Raw genomic sequence first — 27332 nt, forward strand, 5'->3', positions numbered from 1 at the left:
AGGAACTAAAATATCTCTTTCAAGCCCCATCTTCCCTTGCCAATGCCCTCATACAGATGTTGAGTTATGGATTTTTGCACTTTATGAAATTTAAATTCCTTAGTGATTTTCAGCACACTCATTCACACAAATAAAACAGATGTATGGCAACTCAATCCTATTATCATTGATTAATAACAGAATCATACATGATATGGACAAATAGATGTATATATAATTACATGCATATTTTCATATATGCTTATATTATTTATAGAAACATACATTTACATTAGCTTGAATATTATTATAGGATAGTAGACAGATGCACATATAAAGTTAACTTTATTTGCTTAAGAACCAACATATTTTATTGTAAAGAACTACATATACATATGAAAGGAAAAGAATAGCTACTAAGAGCTATGTTTTTGTTTTCTTTTAAAGAACTGTTTCTTTTTAAATTTGGGTAATGACAAAATTGATCCTTCAACAGCCTTTTAAAATAATATAGCCTAAAAAATTAAATTTTGTAATTGAAATAATTTACCATTATTGAAATTAAGAAAATATATTAAAGAGAGTCTTAACTCTTCAGTGATTGATTGCTTTAGAACCACAAAGGCATTACAAAGGAAGAACAGAGATGGGCTCCGTAGTCCAAAAGAAATCAATTCTTGAGTTTCTTAATCCAGTGCTTATTCCTAAAATCACTATATTCCTTTGAAGTAACTAAATTGAATATAAAAGCTGCAAATAGAAGGTAACCACCCATACAGAACATTTTGGTAGACTTAAACGAGTTTTAGGATATCTGCCTCCATAAATAAATAGGCAATAAATCAGAAAGACATTGATATAAACATATAATAATAAAACTGAAAGGTCAGAAGGCACATTCTGAAGAATACAATCTTGTAAATAAAAGAGAATGAAGGTTTACTAATAAGGTAAAATTCTCAAGAAATGCTTATTTGAGGCTTAGAAAATTATTTTTTAAATTATACATTTAAATCTTATGCAAAAACAAAAAAATGCTTTTTTAGTGCTTTTTATCACTTAGTTCTAAAAAAAGAAAGTTTAAAAAATTCATAACAGAAATAAGAGAAAATTAAAGTTTCTTCCATTTCAAATATTCTATGAAGTATTCTATGAAATTCTATATTCATTTTCTCCTAATTTTCCTTAAACTTAAAAAAAAATGACATTAGTGTAGTATAGAGTTCACTGTAGATTCAGTGCTATTTTCTTTATCCTGCTTTTCTTCCTTATGTGGTGAATCTAGTTCATTTCTATTTTCCTCCTCACTGGAATCACTGTTCAATCCACCTTCAACTCTGGCGAACTTCTTGTCATGTGAAGAACTTTCACAGGCTTTGTCTGTGGGAACAGCTCCTTTTCTTTGGGGTAAGATAGTGAAAAATGCTTCTTGCCAGTCTCTTGTTTCTAGGTATTCCAGAATAATCTCAAACACTGCAACGAAGACAAACTCCATGTGTTTCTTAATCTAGTCCATCACAATGGTGCATGCTTTAAAACACACTGCTTTTGTGTTAAGAGTGCTAGTATGTCCTAATAACTACTTTGTTCTTATTACTTCTTTCTGCTGTATTAGCTGTCAGAGCCAGTATGCCTAAGGCTCTCAAGGCTGCTACCACCTCTTTTGTAGCTTTTTCTCATTTCAGTTCTTAAGCACTCAGAGGTTTACCATTATCTGTTGTCAATTATAATAGACAGAGGACCTTTTTTGTTTCCTTCCTATTCTTTGTTCCTTCCACTTCTTTATCCTTTATGTGCTAACATAAAACTAGAAGAAAAAAAGGGTTAGCGTTAACCTAAATTTCTTCTATCTTTCCTATACAGTGCCACTCACTCTGGGGAGTGTCTTGCCTGCTTTTTTTAAAAAATACTGTCTCCAATGTCCTTTCCCTTTAATACACTGCTGGGGGGAAATCGGGATTACTTTATGATAGAAAAGTAATTTCCACTAATTTAGCAAAAGTCTTAGAAGAAGTTCATTCCTTGAATCAATAAGTTTGTTTCTATAACTCCCTAGAGCCTGCTATAGAGAAATTTTAAAAGCCCAATTAGTAGTTGTGTACTAACAAAAATCTCTACTAAAAAAATTTTAAAAAGCAAAACTCCAGGCAAAGACTTAATTAAGTCTGAGGATGTCTGTTACAATGATATTTACAATAGTAAAAAGAAAAAAAATATCAACAACAGGAGAATATGGTTACATTATTGTGTATTTAGATGATGGAAAATTACATAGCCACTAACAATGATTCAATAAATATAATAATAAATGGGGGGAAACACCCCAGATTTATAACATTTTATGCAATAGAGTAAGAATCCAATTATGTAATAAATAATATTATATATGCATAGGAAAAGAACTGGAAGAAAACACACCAAAAAGTTTCTACAAAGTATTTCTGCATAGTGAAATTACACCTATTTTTCTTTATACTTTTGTACATTTTCAAAATTTTCTAAATTATGCATGTATTATTCAAACAAATCATAAATGATTACATTTTATAATTTTGTACCCCAAATTGTGTGTTTTCCAAAGGTGTATATTTTCTACTTGTCCAAAATGTAAATGTAATGTTATTTTTCACAGTGTTCTCTCAGGTACATTTTCAGTTTATCCCCTTATAGCTTACCATGATTAATTGCCAAAACTTTTCTACTATTCATCTTCACAAAATTTCCAAGGGGGAGCTGTGCATGATCAATTCCATGTTCTGATGCTTGCTTATATGTGAGTCCCTAAAACAAAGACACTGTAACTTGGGCTAGAACATTACATTATTTAAACTTAAAGTCTATGAAAGAATAAATAATTTTTAGGAAAGACTTTAGTTCAGAGAATATAATCTGAAAAAGTGTGTGTGTACGTTTAACCACTAATTTGGAAACATTCTCTTGACAATAAGTATAGTTAGAATGTTTCTGGCATTTGTCTTAACCAATTTACAAATGAGGAAACCAAAGACATGCTCTCTGTCCCATCACAAAGTTCCTCAGTGGCAGAACCAAAGGAAAAACCTGGCTCCTGCCTCCTGACTCAAACAGCTTCTCATCACTCCACACTGCCTTTCTCTCTTTAAGTACACAAACTGAATTCCTAGAGAAGCATCATCATTCTTCCCGTGAATTTAAAAGATAAAACTACATTTCAATTACATAACACTGAGAGGCACAAATGGCAAACACAAATTAAATAAAAACCTGAATTGAAAAAAATGTTCAACTGCCTATAAATTTTATTTTTCCCTTTCTGTCAATTAAAAGAATGCTGAATATAAATTTTCTCTCTTCTCAAAATTAAAATCCTTAAAGCCTGGGTCTAATCAGGACTGAAAGAACAAAAAGACAGAGTGAAGGAGGAAGAAGAGCTAAACTTCTCAACCAATAGTTTGCATGTTTTATTTTTTAAATTTTTATAGCACTGACCTCACTGGGTTGCAGTGAGGATAAAGCAAACTAATATATGCAAAATGCTTTGCCTGGCTAGAAAGGTGACTGAAATATTGTAGGCACTCAAGCATCAACTATCAGTATTTACTAGCAAGAAAATTGATATTACTATCAAGAAAACTGATATATCAATTTTAAGTATGAGCAAAAGCAAAAATAAAAACTTAATAGTACCTTGTGATGGTTGTGATCTACTAATCCTCCAATCACATAGGCCTTTGATTCATCTAATTCCTTTAGTACATTAGGTGAATCTGATGTAAGATAAATCAGGTCTTCTTTCTGTATGAATTCACTATAGTGCTCTGGTTTGATGTGGATATCCTTTAAAACACAAGGGGAAAGATGTTATTAATAGGATTTTGTGAAAATTGGCTAAAAATATTATTTTCTTTTCCCTAGACAAACCCATCCAAAAAATATATGAAAGGAAGTTTGAAAGAATATTTTAACAATGTATTATTTATTTAGAATCTACTACTCCAACATCTTTTCACCTCACATCTCAATTATTTAAGTAGGCTCCTGATGTTATTTCCCTGTCTCTAGCCTCAGATCTCTCCAATTTACTTCCACACACGGATGGTGCACTCATTTTCTGAAAACACTACTCTCATGTTTTATCTTTATCTGTAGAATAAAATTCAAACTCCTTAACTTAGTAATTCTTTCCTGAATATAGCACTAACCTATCTTTCTCTGTTCCAACAAAACAAATGCATTTTTGTCATGTTTTTTTTTTTGTGGTACGCGGGCCTCTCACTGTTGTGGCCTCTCCCGTTGCGGAGCACAGGCTCTGGACGCGCAGGCTCAGCGGCCATGGCTCACGAGCCCAGCTGCTCCGCGGCATGTGGGATCTTCCCGGACCGGGGCACGAACCCGTGTCCCCTGCATCGGCAGGCGGACTCTCAACCACTGCGCCACCAGGGAAGCCCTTTTGTCATGTATCTGCTCACATTGTTCTCCAGCCAAAGAATGCCTTCTCCAATTACTTCCTTCTCCATGTACATGAATCATCTAAAGGAAAGGGCTTACAGATTTAATAAATTCCATGCATCTGCTTCCACAAAGATACACATTTGAAATCTTCTTCACCAAAACTGTCAGGTCAGAGGTACAAGACTGAACAACAGTTGGCAGTCAGAATTTTGCAAATTGCACCAAAAGAATAAAGGAAGATGCATCGCCAGGCTCAGATGGCATTTCTCAATAATTTTTGTGGAAATCAAAAATGAAGCGGGAGACCTCTCACCTAAGATATATACCTTATTGATTAATAAACAGCCATTTTTCTGGAAAATGGTATATTATAAACTTGATCCCTATGCTTAATAAGGACCTCAAGAGGAATGTGCATAATTAGAGAACAGCGAACTCACATCTCTCTGGAAAACTGGTGGTATGAAATAATAAATTTAACAAGCCACAAAATAACTGAAAGTATGCCTATTCTAACTTATTACATTATTTCTTAGGAAAATAGGCATGAACATAAAACTTGGTAAATATATTATACTTTAAAACTTAAAAAACCTTTGAAAATGTTTTATACTATGGACTATTAATAAAATAAATGCAGTCATTTTAGTGAGTGAGACAGGGAAAGTCTGTCACGGTGAGAACTGGCTTGGAGAAAGGAAAAAAGTATAGGAATAACCCACTACTTCTCTGAGTAGAATAGGGTTAAGGTTCCTTAGGGACTGGTACTAAAGCCAATCTATTAGTCATCTTTGCAAATGACTGAGAGTAGTTTAGTCCAATAGAAAAAAAATGTGAGCCACATATATAATTTGAAATCTTCTAATAGCCACATTAAAAAAAAGTGAAAAGAAACAGATGAAATTAATTTTAATAATACACTGTATTCAACACAATATACCTGAAATGTTATTTCAACTTATAATAACTGTGGGTTTTTTTTAAATTTTAAGGAGATATTTTACATTCTCTCTTTTTTTTTTTGTACTAAGTCTTTGAAATGCAATGTCTATTTGACATTTATAGCACATCTCAACTCAGACCAGTCACATTTCAAGAGTTCAATAGCCACATGTGGAAGTGGACACCATATGGTATAGCACAGATTTAGAAAAAAGAGAATGCAAGTACATTTCCAAATTTTAGAGTGACTTCACTCATAAATAATGTATAGCCAGTTTGCTAGGTAGAGACTGCATACAGACCTTTAAATTTTTTCCTTTTTTAAAAAATAAGTTTTAAAGGTGGCAGTAAAATAGCAAGTGAGATTTCATGAAAGCAAGTACAGACTATATCTCAAGGCTCTTAGCTTCTCCCACTGGTAAACTTAGGTACAGTGATACGCAGGGTTTGTAGCTGCTGACTCTTATATTTATTGGCATTGTGTAGAACTTAGGTAAAAAATGTAGACCTTTAAGCATAAAAATACCTTGAATTATGTGAGAGTTAATCTATTTTAGTTACCTTCCAGTTGACCCATCCTTTGTCATTTTCATCCATGTTCTTTTTCAACTGGCCTCCATGGCTTGTCAAGTAAAACTGATAAAGAGATTGGCAGGTATAGAAAGAGAGAGCAAATGACTATTAAAGTCAATATTTTATTCCCTCAAACACTCATCTGATTATCAATGAAACAAAATATTTTCATTCTGGAAAAAAATAAATTTATGGCATGCTTTAAACATGCAAGAATAAATTTGTGGTACAAGCGACGTGTATTTTTGTGTATCTCCTATCCCACTAACTTCTGCATTCCATCTACATTTTCATCCTGTTTTCTAAGCAGTTATAATCTGCCTCTTGTTTAATGATCACTTTACTATAAACTTCCTGCTTCCATGTGAAGTTTCCCTTCCCCTTCTTTTGCCACTACAGTTATTTTTTACCAGTCCAAAATCTTCATAATTTTGCTTTGACTCTAAACCCTGAAACCTATTTCAAATCTAATCAAGGGTGAGAAGAATATAGAATGTAAAAATATAATATTACTCTCACTTGATAAGAAGAAAATGTCTAACCAAAAGTATATTAAGATTTTCTGGTTTTTAACATCAGTGAGCCAGAATTAATTTTTAGGTCACCTAGAATTCAAATAAATTCAGTAAGAAAAATGACCCTACTCTTAAGAGCAGCCAACTAGTCTCACAAATCACTTCCTCATTCTAGCTAATAAAGTACCTTTCAAAATTATTAGTGACTCAATATCCTTTAAGTAGAAAAAATCTAGCCAACAGACACAATGGCACATATCAGCCAGGGGCAGTTACCCCATTCTCCAGAAAGGAAGGAATTGAGAGCTGAGAAACTGGTATGAAAATATGCATAAGTCCTTTAATGAAGATGTTCAACTACACAGCAATGAACAGGTCAGTGTGTACAAGACTAATGATGAATGGGCACAATGTGTTTGAGAATGATGTGAAAAAATGTTTAAAATATTTTATTTTTGTAGAAAAATAAAACATTTTTACAAATAGGCATTTTGTTCTCTAAGAAAGATTACCTGTAAGACTCTTTCTTGTAAAAGCAACGAGGATTATCTATGCCTTTTCCGAAGGAAGATATAAAAGGAAACTGGAAGTTTGTTTTAAATTCCCCAAACATACCTGCACAGGATGCAGTGCTCGTCGATTTTCTGCATAACATCGTTGAATCTGCTTATGAAGTTTCTTAATGTCCTATAAAAGAGTGCAATTTTTAAAGCAATATTTTCAAAATTATCTATGGCCATTCCACAATCCGAGTGGAATAGAATAAGCAGAAGGGATGACTAGATAGGGACATTCTTTCTTTTGAAATACAAGTCCTTTCTGATAATTTCCATTCAGTTTTCTTACATACTAATAAAATAATTACCATAAGTCAATACTCTATTTCACATTTTGTAGCCACTTAAAATGCAAGTTCAGGAAAACTTTCACTCTTCTTAAGAGACAACAAAAGAAAAAAAGAACTCTCGTATAGTCATGCTATTACAATTTTTATAACTACCAAAGGTTATAAATGTATTCCTTTTAGTAGCATTGTTTAAACAACCAGGTTTCTCAAACTATTAAATAAGAAATAATTCTATTAAGCCAATCATATTTCTTATTTTCTTCCTTTTGATTAGGATAAATAACAAACTCCCCACAGCTCTTTATGAGTAATATGCAGTTACTGAGTTTCATAATATATTATAGTATCTGTCTTTCCCTCTGTCTATACATATACATATAAATAAAAACAACTTATTAGCTACTTTAATTTAGGGTCACAGATATTGAGAAACTTAATTCAGGATGCATTTTAAAGCTGGTTTGGTGGTGCTGAATTCCCTTAGCTTTTGCTTGTGTATAAAGCTTTTGATTTCTCCATCTAATACGAATGAGAGCTTTGCTGGGTGGAGTACACATTCCTGCACACTAACAACAGAAGATCAGAAAGAGAAATCAAGGAAGCAATCCCATTTACCATCACATCAAAAAGAATAAAAATACTTAGGAATAAACCTACCTAAAGACGCAAAAGGCCTGTACTCAGAAAACTGTAAGATACTGATGAAAGAAATCAAACATATGGAGAGAGATCTAAGATATTCCATGTTCTTGGATTGGAAGAGTTAATATTGTCAAAATTACTATAGTACCTAAAGCAATCTACAGATTCAATGCAATCTCTACCAAATTACCAGTGGCATTTTTCACAGAATTAGAACAAAAAATTTTAAAATTTGTATGGAAACACAAAAGACAAGAGTAGCCAAAGCAATCTTGAGAAAGAAAAACGTAGCTGGAGGAATCAGGCTCCCTGACTTCAGACTATACTACAAAGCTACAGTCATGAAAACAGTATGGTACTGGCACAAAAACAGAAATATAGATCAATGGAAAAGGATAAAAAGTCCAGAGATAAACCCATGCACTTATGGTCACCTAAAGGAGGCAAGAATATACAAGGGAGAAAAGACAGTCTCTTTAATAAGTGGTGCTGGGAAAACTGGACAGCTATATGTAAAAGAATAAAATTAGAACACGCCCTAACACCATATACAAAAATAAACTCAAAATGGATTAAAGACCTAAATGTAAGGCTGGAGACTATAAAACTCTTAGAGGAAAACATAGGCAGAACACTCTTTGACATAAATCGCAGCAAGATCTTTTTCAATCCACCTCCTAGAGTAATGAAAATAAAACCAAAAATCAAACAAATTTTTGTTTTTCTTTTCAGTTTTTTTTTTTTTGGGCCATGCACATGGGATCTTAGTTCCCCAATCAGGGATCAAACCCACGCCCCCCTGCATTGGAAGTGTGGAGTCTGAACCACTGGACCAGGACCACCAAGGAAGTCCAAATGGGACCTTTTTAAGTTTAATTAAGCTTAAAGTTTAATTAAAACTTAACCTTTTAAGTTTAATTAAACTTCAAAGCTTTTGCACAGCAAAGGAAACCATAAACAAAATGAAAAGACAACCCTCAGAATGGGAGAAAATATTTGCAAATGAAGCAACTGACAAGGGATTAATCTCTCATATATATAAACAGCTCATGAAGCTCAATATCAGAAAAACAAACAACCCAATCAAAAAACTGGGAAGAAGACCTAAATAGATATTTCTCCAAAGACATACAGATGACTAAAAAGCATGTGAAGAGATGCTCAACATCACTAATTATTAGAGGAATTCAAGTCAAAACTATACTGAGGTATCACCTTACACCAGTCAGAATGGCCATCATTAAAAAATCTACAAACAATACATCCTGGAGAGGATGTGGAGAAAAGGGAGTCCTCCTGCACTGTTGGTGGGAATGTAAACTGGTATAGCCACTATGGAGAACAGTATGGAGGTTCCTTAAAGAACTAAAAATAGAGCTACCATATGGTCCAGCAATCCCATTCCTGGGCATATATCTGGAGAAAACCATAATTCAAAAAGATACATGCACCCCAATGTTCATTGCAGCACTATTTACAATAGCCAGGACATGGAAGAAACCTAAATGTCCACTGACAGAGGAATGAATAAAGAAGATGCGGTACATATATACAATAAAATAATACTGAGCCATAAAAAAGAATAAAATAATGCCATTTGCAGCAACATGGATGCACCTAGAGTTTGTCATACTGAGTGAAGTAAGTCAGACAGAGAAAAATATCATATGATATCGCTTATATGTGGAATCTAAAAAAAGGGTACAAATGAACTTATCTACAAAACATAAATAGAGTTACAGATGTAGAAAACAAACTTATGGTTACCAGAGGGTAAGGTGGGGGAGGGATAAATTGGAAGACTGAGACTGACATATACACACTACTATACATAAAATAGTGAAAATAAGCTGAGGCTAACTCTGCTTAGAGGAGAAAACTTTAGTTATAAAACCGCAGTGAGTTGGAGTTTGAATAAGGAAAATAATTTGAAAAAAAATAGAGAAGTGAATGAGACAACTTGTGATGGGTAGATGAGCAAATGATTCTATTCTAGCACTTCTATAACCAATCTACTGAAAAAAACAATGTATGATTGGGAGACTGGGATTGACATATACACACTACTATACATAAAATAGATAACTAATAAGGATCTACTGTATCGCACAGAGAACTCTAGTCAATACTGTGTAATGGCTTATATGGGAAAAGAATCTGAAAAAGTGGATGTATGTATATGTATAACTGATTTACTTTGCTGTACACCCAAAACTAACACAAAATTATAAATCAACTACTCCAACAAAAATTTTTAAAAAAATGCATTTTAGAGGGCTCCAATCAAGATCGCGGAATAGAAGGACATAGAGCTCACCTCCTCCCATAAATACATCAAAAATACGTCTACATGTGGAACAACTCTCACAGAATACCTGCTGAACACCAGCAGATCTCAGACACCCAAAACTGCAGGAAAGATCTCCATGTAACTGGGTAGGATGAAAGAAAAAAAAGGAATCGGGACAAGACTTGAGCCCCTGGGTGGGAACAGTAAAAGAGGAAAGGTTCCTGCACCCTGGGAAGCCCCTTCACTGGCAGGGAGATCAGCTGGGACAGAAAGGGAGCTTCAGAGGCTCGGAGGAGAGTGCAGCAGCTGGTTTGCAGCAGGCAGAACAGACGGAGACCTGCACAAATGGTCCCTGCCACCTCCCTGCACTCCCCAGTCTGAGATGTGCTTTTGCTTTTGTGTACGGTGGCTGGGTGCTAAAGCTCGGGCTTCAGAGGACAGACCCAGGGAGAGGACTGGGGTTGGCTGCACGGAGACAGCCTGAAGGGGCTGGACTGTGGCCCGGGCCTGCCACAGAAGTGAAGCACCATTGTTAAGGGGTACACAAAGGGAAGGGCAGGGCCCGCTATAGCAGCCTCACTCTTGTCGCACTCACAGCAGGTGTGCTGTTGCCACTGAAACCCCACTGTTAAGGGGCAGTGCCTGCCAAAGCTGCCTCTTTCTCAGTGAGTTCTCAGTAGGCTCAGTGCTGCCTCTACGAACTCTGGGAGCACGCAAGTGCCAGCGAGTTACCCACACACAGAGGCGGGGCTGAAATCAGAGCTGATCCCCAGGGGCCGTGTGACTTAGGAAGCAGGGCTGATATCTGAGCCCTCTCCCTGCGGCTGTGCGATCTGTGGGTTTAGGCCACTGCTGCCAGCTTTGTAAACTCTGCCTGCGGAACATCCAAGTGGGCTACAGGTGCTCCCATGGCTGGGGCGGGTCTGGCCTTAGCAGCTGTGGGCTTTGTGGGTGTGTGCATATGGAGTTGGGCTGGGGTCTGGGCTCCATCCATACCTCCCACGGCAGGTCCAGGTGTGCAACTACTGCGGTCCTGGTACCTGACTTCAGTGGATCTGAACCCAGCACCTGAGGAACAACAGGGCCAATTGCCTGCATTCCCATGGTTGAGGTGAGGCTGAGGGCAGTGCCAACAAGTGTACTTTGTGAGCCTGCACACGGGTGACAGATGACACGACAGAGCACACTTCTCAGCGGACAGCTCTGGCAGAGGAATACTCAGTGGCTCTTCTCCCAGTGGGAGTGCTCTAATACTGCTTACCTCACACTACAGCTCAGAAATGGATCTGGGGGCTTCTACTCCAACAACTGGGGAACAGACCTTGCCTCCAATAGGGCTGTGACAACCACAGAGCAAAGAGGAGGCCCTGCTCAATATTCAGTGCAGGCTCTGGCCACCACAACCCCAGTCACACCCCCTATCAAGGAGACAACGGCAGGCATCCATACAAAAAACAGCTGTCTCACCAAAAATATTAAACCCATGCAGGCTACACAGGGACATTCCCACATAAAAATATCTCCAACTATTTAGGAAATAATTGTTTCTCCTAAACTCATAGAGTAAGAGAACTATAAGTAAAATGAAGAAAACAGGAACCACTCCCAATGAAAAGATCAAGAGATTGCCAGTCAAAGACAATGAAACAGACTCCTTTAGTCTAATAGACATCAAGTTCAAAAAGGAGATAATGAAAATACTGAAGGAAGTAAGAAAGGCTATTGACAGAAATGCAGATTACCAGGAAAAGGAACTAGAAAATATAAACAGGAGACAAGAAAAATTAGAAAACTCATTTCCTGAGACAAAAGCTGAGCTAAAGTCAATGAACAGCAAATTGAATAATGCAGAAGAACAAATAAGTGGTATGTAAGACAGACTAATGGAAATCATGCAATCAGAACAGCAAACAGAAAGCCAAGTGAAAAAAATTAAAGCAATATAAGATGTAGGGGGTAATATAAAGCATGCCAATCTACACATAATAGGGATCCCAGAAGGAGAAGAAAGAGAAAAGGGAATCGAAAATATATTTGAAGGAATTATGGCTGAAAACTCCCCAAACCTAAAGAAGTAAACAGTTATACAGGTACAGGAAGCACAGAGTGTCCCAAAAAAGAAGAACCCAAACAGACTTACACCAAGACGTATTATAATTAAAAAATGGCAAAAGTAAAAGATAAAGAGAGTATTCTAAAGGCAGCAAGAGAAAAACAAAGAGTTAATTACAAGGGAACTCCCCATTAGGGTATCAGCTGATTTCTCTACAGATATGTTCCAGGCCAGAAGGGAATGGCAAGATACATTCAAAGTCCTGAAAGGGAAAAGTCTGCAACCTAGGATACTCTACCCAGCAAGATTATCATTTAGAATAGAAGGAGAGATAAAGAATTTCTCAGACAAGCAAAAACTAAAAGAAAAAAGCAATACTACTGCTGGTGGGAATGTAAATTGATACAGCCACTATGGAGAACAGTATGGAGGTTCCTTAAAAAACTACAAATAGAACTACCATACGACCCCGCAATCCCACTACTGGGCATATACCCTGAGAAAACCATAATTCAAAAAGAGTCATATACCACAATGTTCATTGCAGCTCTATTTACAATAGCCAGGACATGGAAGCAACCTAAGTGTCCATCAACAGATGAATGGATAAAGAAGATGTGGCACATATATACAATGGAATATTACTCAGCCATAAAAAGAAATGAAACTGAGTTATTTGTAATGAGGTAGATAGACCTGGAGTCTGTCATACAGAGTGAAGTAAGTCAGAAGGAGAAAAACAAATACCGTATGCTAACACATATATATGGAATCTAAGAAAAAAAAATGTCATGAAGAGATTAGTGGTAGGACAGGAATAAAACACAGACCTACTAGAGCATGGACTTGAGGACATGGGGAGGGGGAAGGGTAAGCTGTGACGAAGTGAGAGAGTGGCAGGGACATATATGCACTACCAAATGTAAATTAGATAGCTAGTGGGAAGCTGCCGCATAGCACAGGGAGATCACCTCTGTGCTTTGTGACCACGAGAGGGTGTATAACTGATTCACTTTGTTGTAAAGGAGAAACTAACACACTATTGTAAAACAGTTATACTCCAATAAAGATGTTAAAAAACAAAAAAAAAAGAAAAAAGCAATACTAAACATATCCTAAAAGAAATATTAAAAGGTCTTATCTAAATAGAGAAGTAAGAATCTATACGAAAGAGAAAATCACAATTGGAAAGTAAATCACTTAAATAAGCGAGTATACAGATTAAAAAAAAAAAAGAAAGAAAAAATTTCTGTGAAAGCAAGATAACCACAATGAACAGCAAAAGGATGAACATGAATATGTAAGAGGACATCGAAATCATAAAATGTGGGGGAAGAGAGTAACAAAATGTAGGTTTTTTTTTTTTTTTGAATGTGTTTTAGCCTATATGACTACCAGTTTAAAGGCAGTAGATATAGGAAGGGGTTAATATACTTGAAAAACAGGGTAACCACGAATCAAAAACATACAACAGATTCACAAGAAAACAAAAAGAACACAAGCATAATACAAAAAAAATCATCACATCACAAAAGGAAATACAAAAAGGAAAAATAAAGAAGAAATACAAAATCAAGTGGAAAACAAGGTTTAAAATGGCAATAAATACATACCTATCAATAATTACCTTAAATATCAATGTGCTCCAATCAAAAGACCTAGAGTAACAGAATGGATAAAAAAGCAAGCGCCTACAATATACTGCGTACAAGAGACCCACTTTAGGGCAAAGGACACACAAAGACTGAACGTGAGGGGATGGAAAAAGATATTTCATGCAAATGGAAATGACAAGAAAGCAGGGGTTGCAATACTCATATCAGACAAAATAGACTTTAAAACAAAGGCCATAGCAGTGGTTGCGCGTCCGCCTGCCGATGCAGGGGAACCGGGTTCGCGCCCTGGTCTGGGAGGATCCCACATGCCGTGGAGCGGCTGGGCCCGTGAGCCATGGCCGCTGAGCCTGCGCGTCCGGAGCCTGTGCTCCGCAGCGGGAGAGGCCACAGCAGAGGGAGGCCCGCATACCACAAAAAAAAAAACAAAAAAAACAAAGGCCATAAAGAAAGATAAAGAAGGACACTATACAATGATGAGAGAATCAATACAAGAAGATGATATTACACTCCTCAACATATATGCACCCAACATAGGAGCACCCAAATACATAAAATAAATACTAATGGACATTAAGGGAGAAACTGATGGGAAAACAGTAATAGTAGGAGACATTAACACCCCACAGCAATGGACAGATCTTCTAGACAGAAAATCAGTAAGGCAACAGATATCGTAAATGATAAAATAGAACAGTTAGACTTAAATAACAACCAAACATACAAGGAAGAACTTATATCAATCCTTCTCAAACTCTTTCAAAAGCCTGAAGAGGAGGGAGCATTCCCAAAGACACGCTATGAAGCCATTTTCACCCTCATACCCAAACTAGACAAACCATAACAAAAAAGAAAATTACAGGCCAATATCTCTGATGAAAATAGATACAACAATTCTTAACAAAATATTAGCAAACTGAATCCAAGAACACATAAAAAAGATCATACACCATAACCAAGTGGGATTCATCCCAGGGTCACAAGGATGGTTCAACATATGCAAATCAATCAATATGATACACCACACCAACAAAAGAGAAGACAAAAACCACATGATATCTCAATAGATGCAGAAAAAGCATTTGATAAAATTCAACATCCATTCATGATAAAAACTCTTACGAAAGTGAGTATAGAGGGAACATATTTCAACATAATAAAAGCTATTTATGACAAACCCACAGCCAGTATAATACTCACTGGTGAAAAGCTGAAAGCCTTCCTGCTATAAACTGGAAGAAGACAAGGATGCCCACTCTCATCACTTCTATTCAACATAGTATTGGAAATCCTAGCCACAGCAATCAGACAAGAAAAAAAATAAAAGGTATCCACATTGGAAAGGAAGAAGTAAAATTGTCATTATATTCAGATGACATGATACTATATATAGAAAACCCTAAGGACTCCACACAAAAACTACTAGAACTGATAAATGAATTCAGCAAGGTAGCAGGATACAAGATTAACATACAGAAATCAGTTGCATTTCTTTACACTAACCATAAATTTCAGAAAGGGAATGTAAAAAAAAGAATCCCTTTTAAAATTGCATCCGGGGCTTCCCTGGTGGCGCAGTGGTTGAGAGTTCGCCTGCCAATGCAGGGGACACGGGTTCGTGCCCCGGTCTGGGAAGATCCCACATGCCACAGAGTGGCTGGGCCTGTGAGCCGTGGCCGCTGAGCCTGCGCGTCTGGAGCCTGTGCTCCGCAACGGGAGAGGCCACAGCAGTGAGAGGCCCACGTACCGCAAAAAAAAAAATAAATAAATAAATTAAATAAAAAATTAAAAAAATTAAAAAATAAAAATAAAATTGCATCCAAAAAAAAGTACTTAGGAATAAACCTGACCAAGGAAGTAAAAAACTTATATGCTGAGAACTATAAAACATCAATAAAGGAAACTAAGGAAACTGAAGATGATTCAAAGAAATGGAAAGATATCCCATGCTCTTGGATTGGAAGAATTAATATTGTTAAAATGGCCATACTACCCAAAGCAATCTACAGACTTAATGTGTTCCCAGCAAATCACCCATGATATTTTTCACAGAACTAGAACAAATAATCCTAAAATTTATATGGAACCATAAAAGACCCAGAATTTGCAAAGCATTCCTGAGGAAAAGAAAAAAACTGGAAGCATAACCCTCCCAGACTTCAGACAATACTACAAAACTACAGTAATCAAAACAGTGTGGTACTGGCACAAAAACAGACATATGGGTCACTGGAACAGAATAGAGCCTAGAAATAAACCCACACACCTATGATCAATTAATCTTCAACAAAGGAGGCAAAAATATACAATGAGAAAACAAAGTATTTTCACCAACTGGTGTTGGGAAAGTTGTACAGATGCATGTAAATCAGTGAAGTTAGAACACACACTCACACCATACACAAAAATAAACTCAAAATGTCTTAGAGACTTAAATACAAAACATGACATCATAAAACTCTTAGAAGAGAATCTAGGCAAAACATTCTGTGACATAAATCCTACCAATGTTTTCTTAGGTCAGTCTCCCAAGGCAATAGAAATAAAAGTGAAAATAAACAATTGGGACCTAATCAAACTTATAACCTTTTGCACTGCAAAGGATGCCATGAAGAAAATGAAAATACAATGTATGGACTGGGAGAAAATATTTGCAAATGATGCGACCAACCAGGGCTTAATTTCCAAAATAAACAAAAAGCTCATACACCTTAATATAAAAAAAAAACCCAATCAAAAAATGGGCAGAAGACCTAAACAGACATTTCTCCAAAGACATACAGATGGCTAAAAAGCACATGAAAAGATGCTCAATATCGCTAATTATTAGAGAAATGCAAATCAAAACTACAATGAGATATCACCTCACATCAGTCAGAATGGCCATCATCAAAAAATCTACAAATAACAAATGCTGGAGAGGGTGTGGAGAAAAGGGAACCCTCCTACGCTGTTGGTGGGAATGTAAATTGGTACAGCCACTATGGAGAACAGTATGGAGGTTCCTCAAAAAACTAAAAATAGAGTTGCCATATGATCCAGCAGTCCCATTCCTGGGCATATATCCAGAGAAATCTATAATTCGAAACAAAACATGCACCCCTATGTTCATAGCAGCACTGTTTACAACAGCCAAGACATGGAAGCAACCTAAATGTCCATCAACAGGTGAGCAGATAAAGAAGATGTGGTATATTTATACAATGGAATACTACTCAGCCATAAAAAAGAATGAAATAATGCCATTTGCAGCAACATGAATGGACTTAGAGATGATCATACTAAGTGAAGTGAGTCAGAGAGAGAAAGACAAATATTGTATGATGTCGCTTACATGTAGAATCTAAAAATATGACATAAATGAACTTATCCACGAAACAGAAACAGACTCACAGACACAGAGAACAGACTTGTGGTTGCCAAAGGGGAGGAGGGGTGGGGGAGAGATGGATTGGGAGGTAAACAACAAGGTCTTACTGTACAGCACAGGGAACTATATTCAATATCCTGTAATAAACCATAATGGAAAAGAATATGAAAAAGAATATATATAAATGTATAACTGAGTCACTTTACTTCCCAGCAGAAATTAAGACAGCACTGTAAATCAACTATACTTCAGTAAAATAAATTTAAAACACAAAAAAAGAACAAAATAGCCAAGAGGTGGAAGCAACACAAATGTCGATCGACACCAGATGAATGAATAAACAAAACGTGGTCTATACATACACTAGAATATTATTCTGCCTTAAAACATAAAGGAATTCTGACACACGCTACAGTGTGGGTGAACCTTGAAGACATAATGCTCAGTGAAATAAACCAGTCACAAAAGGACAAATACTGTAGGATTCCACTTACAAAAGGTACACAGAGTGGTCAAATTCATAGAGACAGAAAGTAGAATGGTGGTGCCAAGGGCTGAGGGAGGGGGAATGGAAATGGCTGTTAATTCAGTGGGGACAGAGTTTTAGTTTTTCAAGATGAAAAGACTTCTGGAGACTGGCTGCACAACAACATGAATGTACTTAGCACTACTGAACTGTCCACTTAAAAATGGTTAAGATGGTAAATTTTACATTACATGTATTTTACCACAATTAAAAAGAAAAAAAGATGCATTTTAGTACATAAAGTTATATCAAAGTCATATTACATATTAAAGCAAAAATTATTCAGCCTAGTTCAGTTACAGGATTTTTCTGACAATGATTCATGATACCTTTAATGCCATCAAGCTATCAAAACTGCAGTCAATGATAAGGCGGAGTGGGCTGTAAACAACATCTCTCCGAATACGTTTTCTGTCACTTCCTTCTGAGTTTGATTCCAGTTGACACTGTCGCTCTAATTGCTTTCTCTTGCGTTTTTCCTTCCGCTTTTGTCTAAAATTAGTAATTGAAAATAACTTTTCATTATTTGTATATTCATACATTTACAGTACTTTTCTAAATAGACAAAGAAACAATTACTTTTTAAAATTAGCAGACTAAACCATAACAAATCCATGAATTAGCAGACTAAAAATTGCCACTTCCATGGATCAAAAATTGTCAGATATAAGCAATTTTATATAATCTTATCTAAAAGCTTTACATAATAAATGAGTTTACAAAAACAGTATAGTACTTTTTACACAAATTCGAACTATACTAATAATTTTATTTACTATTGGTAGCACGTTAGACGTACTTACAAAACTTTTAAAATACTGAGTTTCAGAGTTATGATAAATTTTACTTTTATCATTCTTCTCCTACATGATTTTTGAGTTACATTTATAACCGTATAAAAAAAGTAAAATTTTTATTCAACATAGTTTTGGAAGTCCAAGCCACAGCAGGCAGAAAGAAAAAGAAATAAAAGGAATCCAAATTGGAAAAGAACAAGTAAAACTATCACTCTTTGCAGATGACATAATTCTGTATACATACATAGAAAATCCTAAAGTGCTACCAGAAAACTACTACAGCTCAACAATGAATTCAGTAAAGTTGCAGGATACAAAATTAATATACAGAAATCTGTTGCATTTCTATACACTAAGAATGAAATATCAGAAAGAGAAATTAAGGAAACAATCCCATTTACCATCTCATCAAAAAGAATAAAATACCTAGGAATAAACCTACATAAGGAGGCAAAAGACTTGTACTCTGAAAACTCTAAGACACTGATGAAAGAAACTGAAGATGACACAAAAAGATGCAAAGATACCTCATTCTTGGATTGGAAGAATCAATATTGTTAAAATGACCATACTACCCAAGCAATCTACAGATTCAGTGCAATCCTTATCAAATTATCAATGGCATTTTTCACAGAACTAGAAAAAAAATTTTTTCTAGACAAAAGAAAAAATTTGTTTTAATTTGTATGGAAACACAAAAGATCTTGAATAGCCAAAATGATCTTGAGAAAAAAGAATGAAGCTGGAGGGATCATCCTCCCTGACTTCAGACTATACTACAAAACTACAGTCATGAAAACAGTATGGTACTGGCACAAAAACAAAAATATAGATTAATGGAACAGGATAGAAAGTCCAGAGATAAACCCATGCACCTATGGTCACCTAATCTATGACAAAGATGGCAAGACTATACAATGGAGAAAAGACAGTCTCTTCAATAAGTGGTGCTGGGAAAACTGGACAGCTACATGGAAAAGAATGAAATAAGAACATTCTCTAACACCATATACAAAAATAAATTCAAAATGGATTAAATACCTAAATGTAAGACCAGATACTATAAAACTCCCAGAGGAAAATATAGGCAAAACACTCTTCGATATAAATAGAAGGAATATTTTTTTGGATTCATCTCCTCAAGTAATGGAAATAAAAGCAAAAATAAACAAATGGGACCTAACTTTTGCACAGCAAAGGAAACCATCAACAAAATAAAAAGACAACTTATGGAGTGGGAAAAAAATATTTTCAAACACTGCAACTGACAAGGGATTAATTTCCAAAATAAACAAAAAGCTCATACAGCTTAATATCAAAAAAACCAAACAACCCAATCAAAAAATGGACAGAAGACCTAAATAGACATTTCTCCAAAGAAGACATACAGATGGCCAAGAGGCACAGGAAAAGAAGCTCAATACCACTAGTTATTAGAGAAATGCAAATCAAAACTACAATGAGGTATCACCCTACACCAGTCAGAATGGCCATCATTAAGAAGTCTACAAAAAACAAATGCTGGAGAGGGTGTGGAGAAAAGGAAACTCTCTTACACTGTTGGTGGGAATGTAAATTGGTGCAGCTACTATGGAAAACAGTATGGAGGTTCCTTAAAAAACTAAAAACAGAGTTACCATATGGTCTAGCAATCCCATTCCTGAGCACATATCTGGAGGAAACTGTAATTCGAAAAGATACATGCACCTCAGTGTTCATAGCAGCACTATTTACAACAGCCAAGACATAGAAGCAACCTAAATGTTCATCAACAGATGAATGGATAAAGAAGATGTGGTATATATATACAATGGAATATTACTCAGCTATAAACAAGAATGAAATATTGCCATTTGCAGCAATATGGATGGACCTAGAGATTATGATATTAAGTGAAGTGAGTCAGAGAAAGGCAAATATGATATAAGTTATATGTGGAATCTAAAAAAATGATATAAATGAACTTATTTACAAACCGAAGTAGACTCAGAGACATAGAAAACAAACTTATGGTTATGAGAGTGGATAGCAGGGGAGTGGGGAGATAAATTAGGAGTTTGGGATTAACATATACATACTACTTATGTATAAAATAAACAAGGACCTACTGTATAGCATAGGGAACTATATTCTATGTCTTCTAATGACCTATAATGGAAAAGAATCTGAAAAGGAATATATATACATGTATATACTTATACATATATATATAACTGAATCACTTTGCTGTATACCTGAAGCTAACACAACATTGTAAATTAACTATACCTCAATAAAAATTTTTTTTTTAAAAACTATTCCCATTTAAAAAAAGTAAAATTGTTTGTGAAAAAAAAGTCATATTTTTTTCTCTCATCTGCATCAACAATAATTTATTTTCTTCTAGTAAATTTTGTCTTTATACAGTGACAGCTTCAGCCTAACTTCTCTCACCAAAACCTGCAATAGTTCTTCTAGTAAAATCAATGTTAGGCCCAAATTTGATCTTTCTGAGGTGGTTATTTTTGTTCCATATCTAGGACATGGATGCTAACTATATCCCTTTTGTAAATCAGTTATTTTAGAAATTGTGCTGCTACTCACAATAGGTTCTGGGTGAGAAAAGTGTACGGTGTAAGTTCATCAACACTGCTAAAAAAATAATTTAAAATACATACAGTTTTAGTAGCCAATTGACAATGTTAGCTAACAATATATAGAGCCCAAATTTTAATTAACACAATTATTTTTAATGTGTCAAAGGGCTAGTGCAAGGTCCAACATTCCAATAGGGGTATACTGGAATACACCCTTGTGAACAGGGGTAGAATACATGCATTTTGATACATACTTGCGGAGTTCTCTTTGTTCTTCCCATTGTTTCTGTTTCATTAGCTTCTTCATTTGCCGTTTAGATATTGGTTCAAACCCTTCACCTAATCCTGGTTTCTGATTCTCCTCTTGGTCTTCATTTAAGTCTTGCTTTCTTTCAACATTAGAAGTCTCACTAAATGCTGGCAATATTTCAGATGACATTATTTGATGCCTCTGAAAAATTGAAAAGCAACTTTGACATGAACAGATGACTTACAAACACAAAAAAAGTAAAAAAAAAAAAAAGACTGAAGGATGTGATTAAAATTAAACCATATTAGTAACAAATAAAAATGCAAATTTGGGCAATTGTCATTTACTGGCAAAGATCATTTGATGAAATGGGATATTTTCATACAGTACTGGTGGCCATGGCACAATTTTTCCAGAAAACTACTCAGACCTATAATGTTTGAAGAGCTTTAAAATGGTGATACTCTTTCACATAGTAATTTATTTCCTGAGAATAAATTCCTGTAAATTAATTAGAAATACATACAAGATTAATACAAAAGGATACATGTACTATTGTTATTTTTAACAATAAAAAATTAGAAACTACTTGAATGTCAGCAAATGGGGACTAAATATAAAGTTCATCGATAACACTGGCTTGGAATACTAAGCAGCCAAGAAAAATCATGTTTCCCCAAATTATTTAATGATAAAGGGAAATGGTTATGTTAAATAAGAAAATCAAAGCAAAAAACAATACATATGTCCAATTTTGTTTTAAAAAAATACATACACACGTTTTAATTCTGACCCACCCATGGCTTTCTGCATTTTCTAAATTTTATGTAATGAAAATATAGTTTTATAAAAAATATATACTTTTTTTTTTTTTTTTTTTTTTTGTGGTACACGGTCCTCTCACTGTTGTGGCCTCTCCCGTTGCGGAGCACAGGCTCCGGACACGCAGGCTCAGTGGCCACGGCTCACGGGCCTAGCTGCTCCGTGGCATATGGGATCTTCTCAGACTGGGGCACGAACCCGTGTCCCCTGCATCGGCAGGCGGACTCTCAACCACTGTGCCACCAGGGAAGCCCAAAAAAAATACTATTTTTTTAAAAGAGATGGAAGACACCTTTTGGTACTTGTCTTTAATGCTGCCCATACAACAAAAATATTACTTTCACTATCTGGGCATACCCTCAACAATTGGGTTTTGACAACAGACATGCTATATATTTCTATCTTTTGGCCAGTGCAGAGAACAACTTTGGTTGCCCCCACCCCAATATATTTCATTGTAAATATGTAATTGTCAATTTTCCACTTAAGTCACAGCTGAAAAACAAAATACGTAAGCTGACTCTGTCATCAGCTGTGGAATACTTAGGGCCAACTCAAACATCTTTATTTGGATTTAAACAGCCACATCTTCATATCCATTGCCTAGAACTGAACTTGCTTTCAGATTACGGAAAGGGCTAGAAATATGAGATATCTTTTCTCTTTAATTGATTCTTAACATCAAAGCTTAAGAATGTATGTTATTTATCCCTACCAAAGACTAAGCATGAAGCTTGCAAATGTTCTATTAGCCTTATAGAAAAATGATTCTTCCCTCCTACAGAGATAGCTAACAAGTCTGTGCAGAGAAGCTAACATCTAAAAGAAAAAAGAACAATCCCCACAATTCAGATAATGGAAGGAAAAAACCTTTGCAGAACATAATTTGAGCAGTAGTTTTATTATATGGTTCTTGCTTTCTTTAAAAGTGCAATGATACAACAGGACATATGGGGATAACCAAAGCAAACTCAGAAAGTTTACTGAATTTTGACTGAAAGACAAGAAATTTTAAGATGCGTGCTTTAGGGGCGGGAGCAAAAGCCCTGGCATTTTATTAGGTCACAAAATTACTAAGAGGGAAAAAAATCATTTAGTAATACAAGTAAGAATTCACAAGTTTTCCTTATGCCACCAAGCAAACAGTTCTCCTTTGGGAGAACATCTCCTAGAAATGACAACTCAACTTTGACTCTACACTGGAAACTCCACTGGGTAAGGAATAAGTCTGATTTTGCCCAACATTATATTGCCAATACTAATACAGTGCTTGGCACTTCGTAGATGCTTATTATACGTTGGTAGAATAAACAAATGAGTGAATATGATATTACAAAGGACTTTTTAAAGTAATGAAAATAGAGCAAACATTTACTAATTCTTATTATGCTTAATAAAAAAATTATCTAATTTACTCTTTATAAAAACCCTATGAAGTAGATAGTATATACCTACTTTGCAAAGGAAGAGGTACAAAGGTTAAATAACTTGCCCAAAGTTAGAAAGCTATTAAATAATTCCTAAGAAACAAGGCACCTAGAGCAAATGTCACACAAAGTAGGTCCTCAAAATACTAGAATGAATAGACAAATGAAGTGATGGAGCTAAGATTCCAACCCACATCTAACTCTACCATCTCCCAGAAATCCGAAGTCTTATTTAGAAAATGAGGGTTTCCAAAGAATGTTAAAGAGCTGTGTTGCTTTAACCCTGCTGTTGGAGGGCTCTGAAAAGACCTGTGTCACTGAAACATCAGGAGAAAAAAATAGCTCCAGTTTTATTCTTATGCCTCTGCACCGAAAAAATTGGGACAGACTTCCTAGAGATCATTGCCAAAAGTTCATGTTTTGATGCACCCTGCCTCCCAATCCTGAAATATATGACAACAGTAGATAAAATATTAAAAGGGGAAACAAAAAAGGTACAGCCTCTCTCAAAATCCAGGTTAAGAACTGGGTCTTCTGTGTAAAGGCACCTAGAAGTTTTCCTAGCTTTAAAGTAAAGAGAAGAAGAATAATACAAGACAGAGGATGGGAGAAAGATGGGAGACAGTTTAAGATGAACCCTTAAACTAGTGTTAGGGGTGGGGCTCCTCTTTCCATGAAAAAAGCCTGAAAACAGGTAAAATTATAGACTATAGCTTATACAAAACTGACTACTTGGGGGAAACGTGAAGGAAACAGACACAGCCTCTTGGCTACAACCTGGGTCCAGCATGAGGTGACATATGAACTTATATTGTTACATAATTAGAATTCTGAACCACATATATAAGCTCTGATGTGGGCTGAAGCACTGAAAAGGCTCATGGGTGGGAGAAACCACAAAATCAGTAGTTTGGAGAGGAAAGTTATAATTCTATTCAAGATGAGTCTGCAAAGCAAAATTACAAAAAGACAGAAATGATGGAAAAAAACCCCAGCTAAATCCACAAGCAGGAGATAAATTCACTCTATAAAAATTGAATAGAGCAATGTGCAAATGACTTTAAAATAAGTTTGGTTGAAATCTTTCAGAGCTCATGAAGAGTAATAACCATAAAAACAAAACAGGAAATTGGGACACAAAAGCAGGCATAAAAATAGGAAAACAAGAATCTGTAAAAAAGAACCAATTTGGAAACCAGGAAATGAAGATATAAAAATTTCAACATATGAGACAAACTCCAGATTACCTGGAGTCCAAGAGGTAATTGATGAATTAGAAGACATCCTCAGAATCTAACTCAGAACAGACAGAAAAATAGAACGAAAAAATAGTATGTCTGAGCATTTAGATACAAATAACAGGATGAGAGAACTACAGGCCAAAAAGGTAACTGAGGGTAAATGTATAACCTTGAGTGCATTCACTAATTTTTTTTTTTAATCTGGAAAATAAGGTTAGCGTTCAATGTAAGGAACAGGAGACAGGAGAAACACAGTAAGCCTGAAAAAATCAGAAGAAAAAATTAAAATATATATTGTGACCCCTAGAATCACTTTTATTTCCTTTCCATAGATAGTACGTTAATAAAAATGGGCAATGAATGTATTCAAAATATAGAGTGGAGAAAACATAAGCTAAACCTGCCCATTAAGCTAAATGTGCAAACTTAAAGGCACAATTAAAATTCAAAGGAAACAAATTGCTTTCTTCATGAAACAGTGATTAATATTCCAAGAGAGAATATTTCTGTTATCAGTGGCATTTTTTGCTAGTTCTCTACTCTGTTCCAAACTGCAAGTGTTGATTTGCTTTATCATGTGAAAATTTTAGAAAAGTATAGCAATGTTTTACAGCTCATGCACACCAGGGGGAGCTTGCGCCTTTCCTAAGAAGTCTAAGTTAAATCTAATTTGCTTATCATTGCATACTGTTTTTAAACAGCCTATCAAATACAAAGAAAGCTCATGAGCTAGTCAACATCATTATCACCACTATTTTTAAAGTTATTCCCCATTAAGAAAATGCACTGTAGTAAGAGAATTTTTTTAAGCTTTGAATAAGCTATACATTGCACATTGCACAACAAAAATGATGCTAGCCTGAGATCCTATAAATTATTGCTTGCAGCATACTTTACATACAAAGATACGTACCAACTCCTACTGCCTACAACATACAATAAGTATTTCACTATGAACTAGCTTGTTTGGATTAACCTGTTAAGCAAAATATAAACTCCATGGAGTTTTGCATTCCTCCCTCACATGCAGTGATACAGCTCATTTTCATTCACTCACCACGTTCAACAAATTTTGTAGCAATTACAGAAATAACTGCGTGAAATTTAGTTTACCGGGGCATTGAATTTTTAAAAAATGTTTCATTTAGTTGCAGATCCAGGTTATCTGATGGTCTTATAAAATTAACAACTGGATAAGGATGACTAAGGCAATTTGGTATGGGATAAATACATTAAAAAACAGTATTTCAATCGTCCTTGTATTCCCACTTCTTAGCACAACTGCCGGCAAGGAGGACATACATCATAATGAGTGACCGGCCAAAAGTTAAAAAATAATAAAATAAAATACATTTCATGGTTTTATTGATTGGGCTAAAGGCTTCATAATTTATGACACAGCCTCCCTTCCAGAAAGATCCAAATGAATGTAGGAATAACTGCAGAATGGAATTAAATGACCTGACGGTGATAGAGAAAGAATACCCTTTTTAAAACGCGCTGGCCAAATCTGCATAGCTCGGTTCAGCTATGAGGCCCTTAGGCAGAGGACTGGGCCGGGCTGGGGAGACGGGGCAAGATTTAAAACAAAGAAAACTAAAGTGAGAAAGTCTTCTGTCGCTATTCTCTTTATATGTCTAGAAAAAGTCCCGAATTTTAACACAAAATATTTCAGTGAAATCCAGTAACACCACGGACTTCTTAAAATCGTCCTCAGCTCACCACCGTGGGGCTGACAGCACCTGCAGCAACTTCGCCCTGGCCTCTCCCCACATTTCAGAGCGCTCAGCGACGTCAGCCCTCTTTGGAAAACTGAGGTAAGGCAGGTTTAAAGAGGTGAATCGACTTGCTCACGCTCTCTAGCCACCAAGTGGCAGAACCACAACTCGTTTTCCAGCCCTTCAAAGTCCAGATTTCCCTCTCCCTTCATTCTTGGGAAGCGCACACCCTTCACATGCTAGGGGCCGTATCGCTACCCCAAGCAAACGTCGGCAGCTACAGCCCAGACGCTGGTGGGCAGAGCCGCTCCCCACTCTTCTCTACAGGCCGCCCGAGGGCGGACGCATTCCAGAGGCGGGATTAAACTGTAGTCGACGAATCAAAAATCTGCTTGGCAAGGCAAAGGGGCGCGCTCTCTCTGACGTCACTTCCTTCGGAAGCTGGGTCTCGGCTGCTGCTTCCAGTGTCCCACTCCCCTCTCCCTCGGAAGCCCTACTGCTAGTGGAAGGCGGCAGTGGCACGCGCTTCTTTTGCGCTCGGATTATATCAAAGGGTAGGCGAGCGATAGCCTCCATGCCAAGAGACTTACCGAACGGAGGAGTTGGCAGGGAACCTGAGAGCCCGCACAGAAAGCTTTTTGTAGTGGTCTTTACCACTCCAGAAGGTCCTCTTTCGGAAACTTCAACTCCCAGAGGCAGACACGGTAGCTACGCGTAGGA

At 36.0% G+C, this 27332-nt stretch overlaps 1 protein-coding gene across 3 annotated transcripts; it reads right to left on the reverse strand.

Moving 5' to 3' along the window:
- Nucleotides 1–451: 451 nt before the first annotated feature.
- On the reverse strand, nucleotides 452–27291 carry TRMT10A (tRNA methyltransferase 10A). Of its 3 annotated transcripts, none has more exons than XM_007115032.4 (8): nucleotides 27203–27291; nucleotides 21409–21605; nucleotides 18111–18273; nucleotides 7056–7127; nucleotides 5914–5988; nucleotides 3646–3795; nucleotides 2655–2760; nucleotides 452–1452 (listed from the first exon to the last, which is right to left on the reverse strand). In XM_007115032.4, the coding sequence occupies exons 2-8, from the start codon at nucleotides 21591–21593 to the stop codon at nucleotides 1187–1189; spliced, it is 1017 nt and encodes a 338-aa protein (XP_007115094.2). In that variant the 5' UTR covers nucleotides 21594–21605; nucleotides 27203–27291; the 3' UTR covers nucleotides 452–1186. The 3 variants fall into 3 exon arrangements, with proteins under 3 accessions (XP_007115094.2, XP_007115092.2, XP_007115093.2); XM_007115030.4 differs by lacking the exon at nucleotides 27203–27291 and adding an exon at nucleotides 26617–26948; XM_007115031.4 differs by lacking the exon at nucleotides 27203–27291 and adding an exon at nucleotides 26593–26948.
- Nucleotides 27292–27332: the final 41 nt, after the last annotated feature.

The sequence above is a fragment of the Physeter macrocephalus genome, chromosome 7, assembly GCF_002837175.3.
Source record: "Physeter macrocephalus isolate SW-GA chromosome 7, ASM283717v5, whole genome shotgun sequence".
NCBI classification, from domain to species: domain Eukaryota; kingdom Metazoa; phylum Chordata; class Mammalia; order Artiodactyla; family Physeteridae; genus Physeter; species Physeter macrocephalus.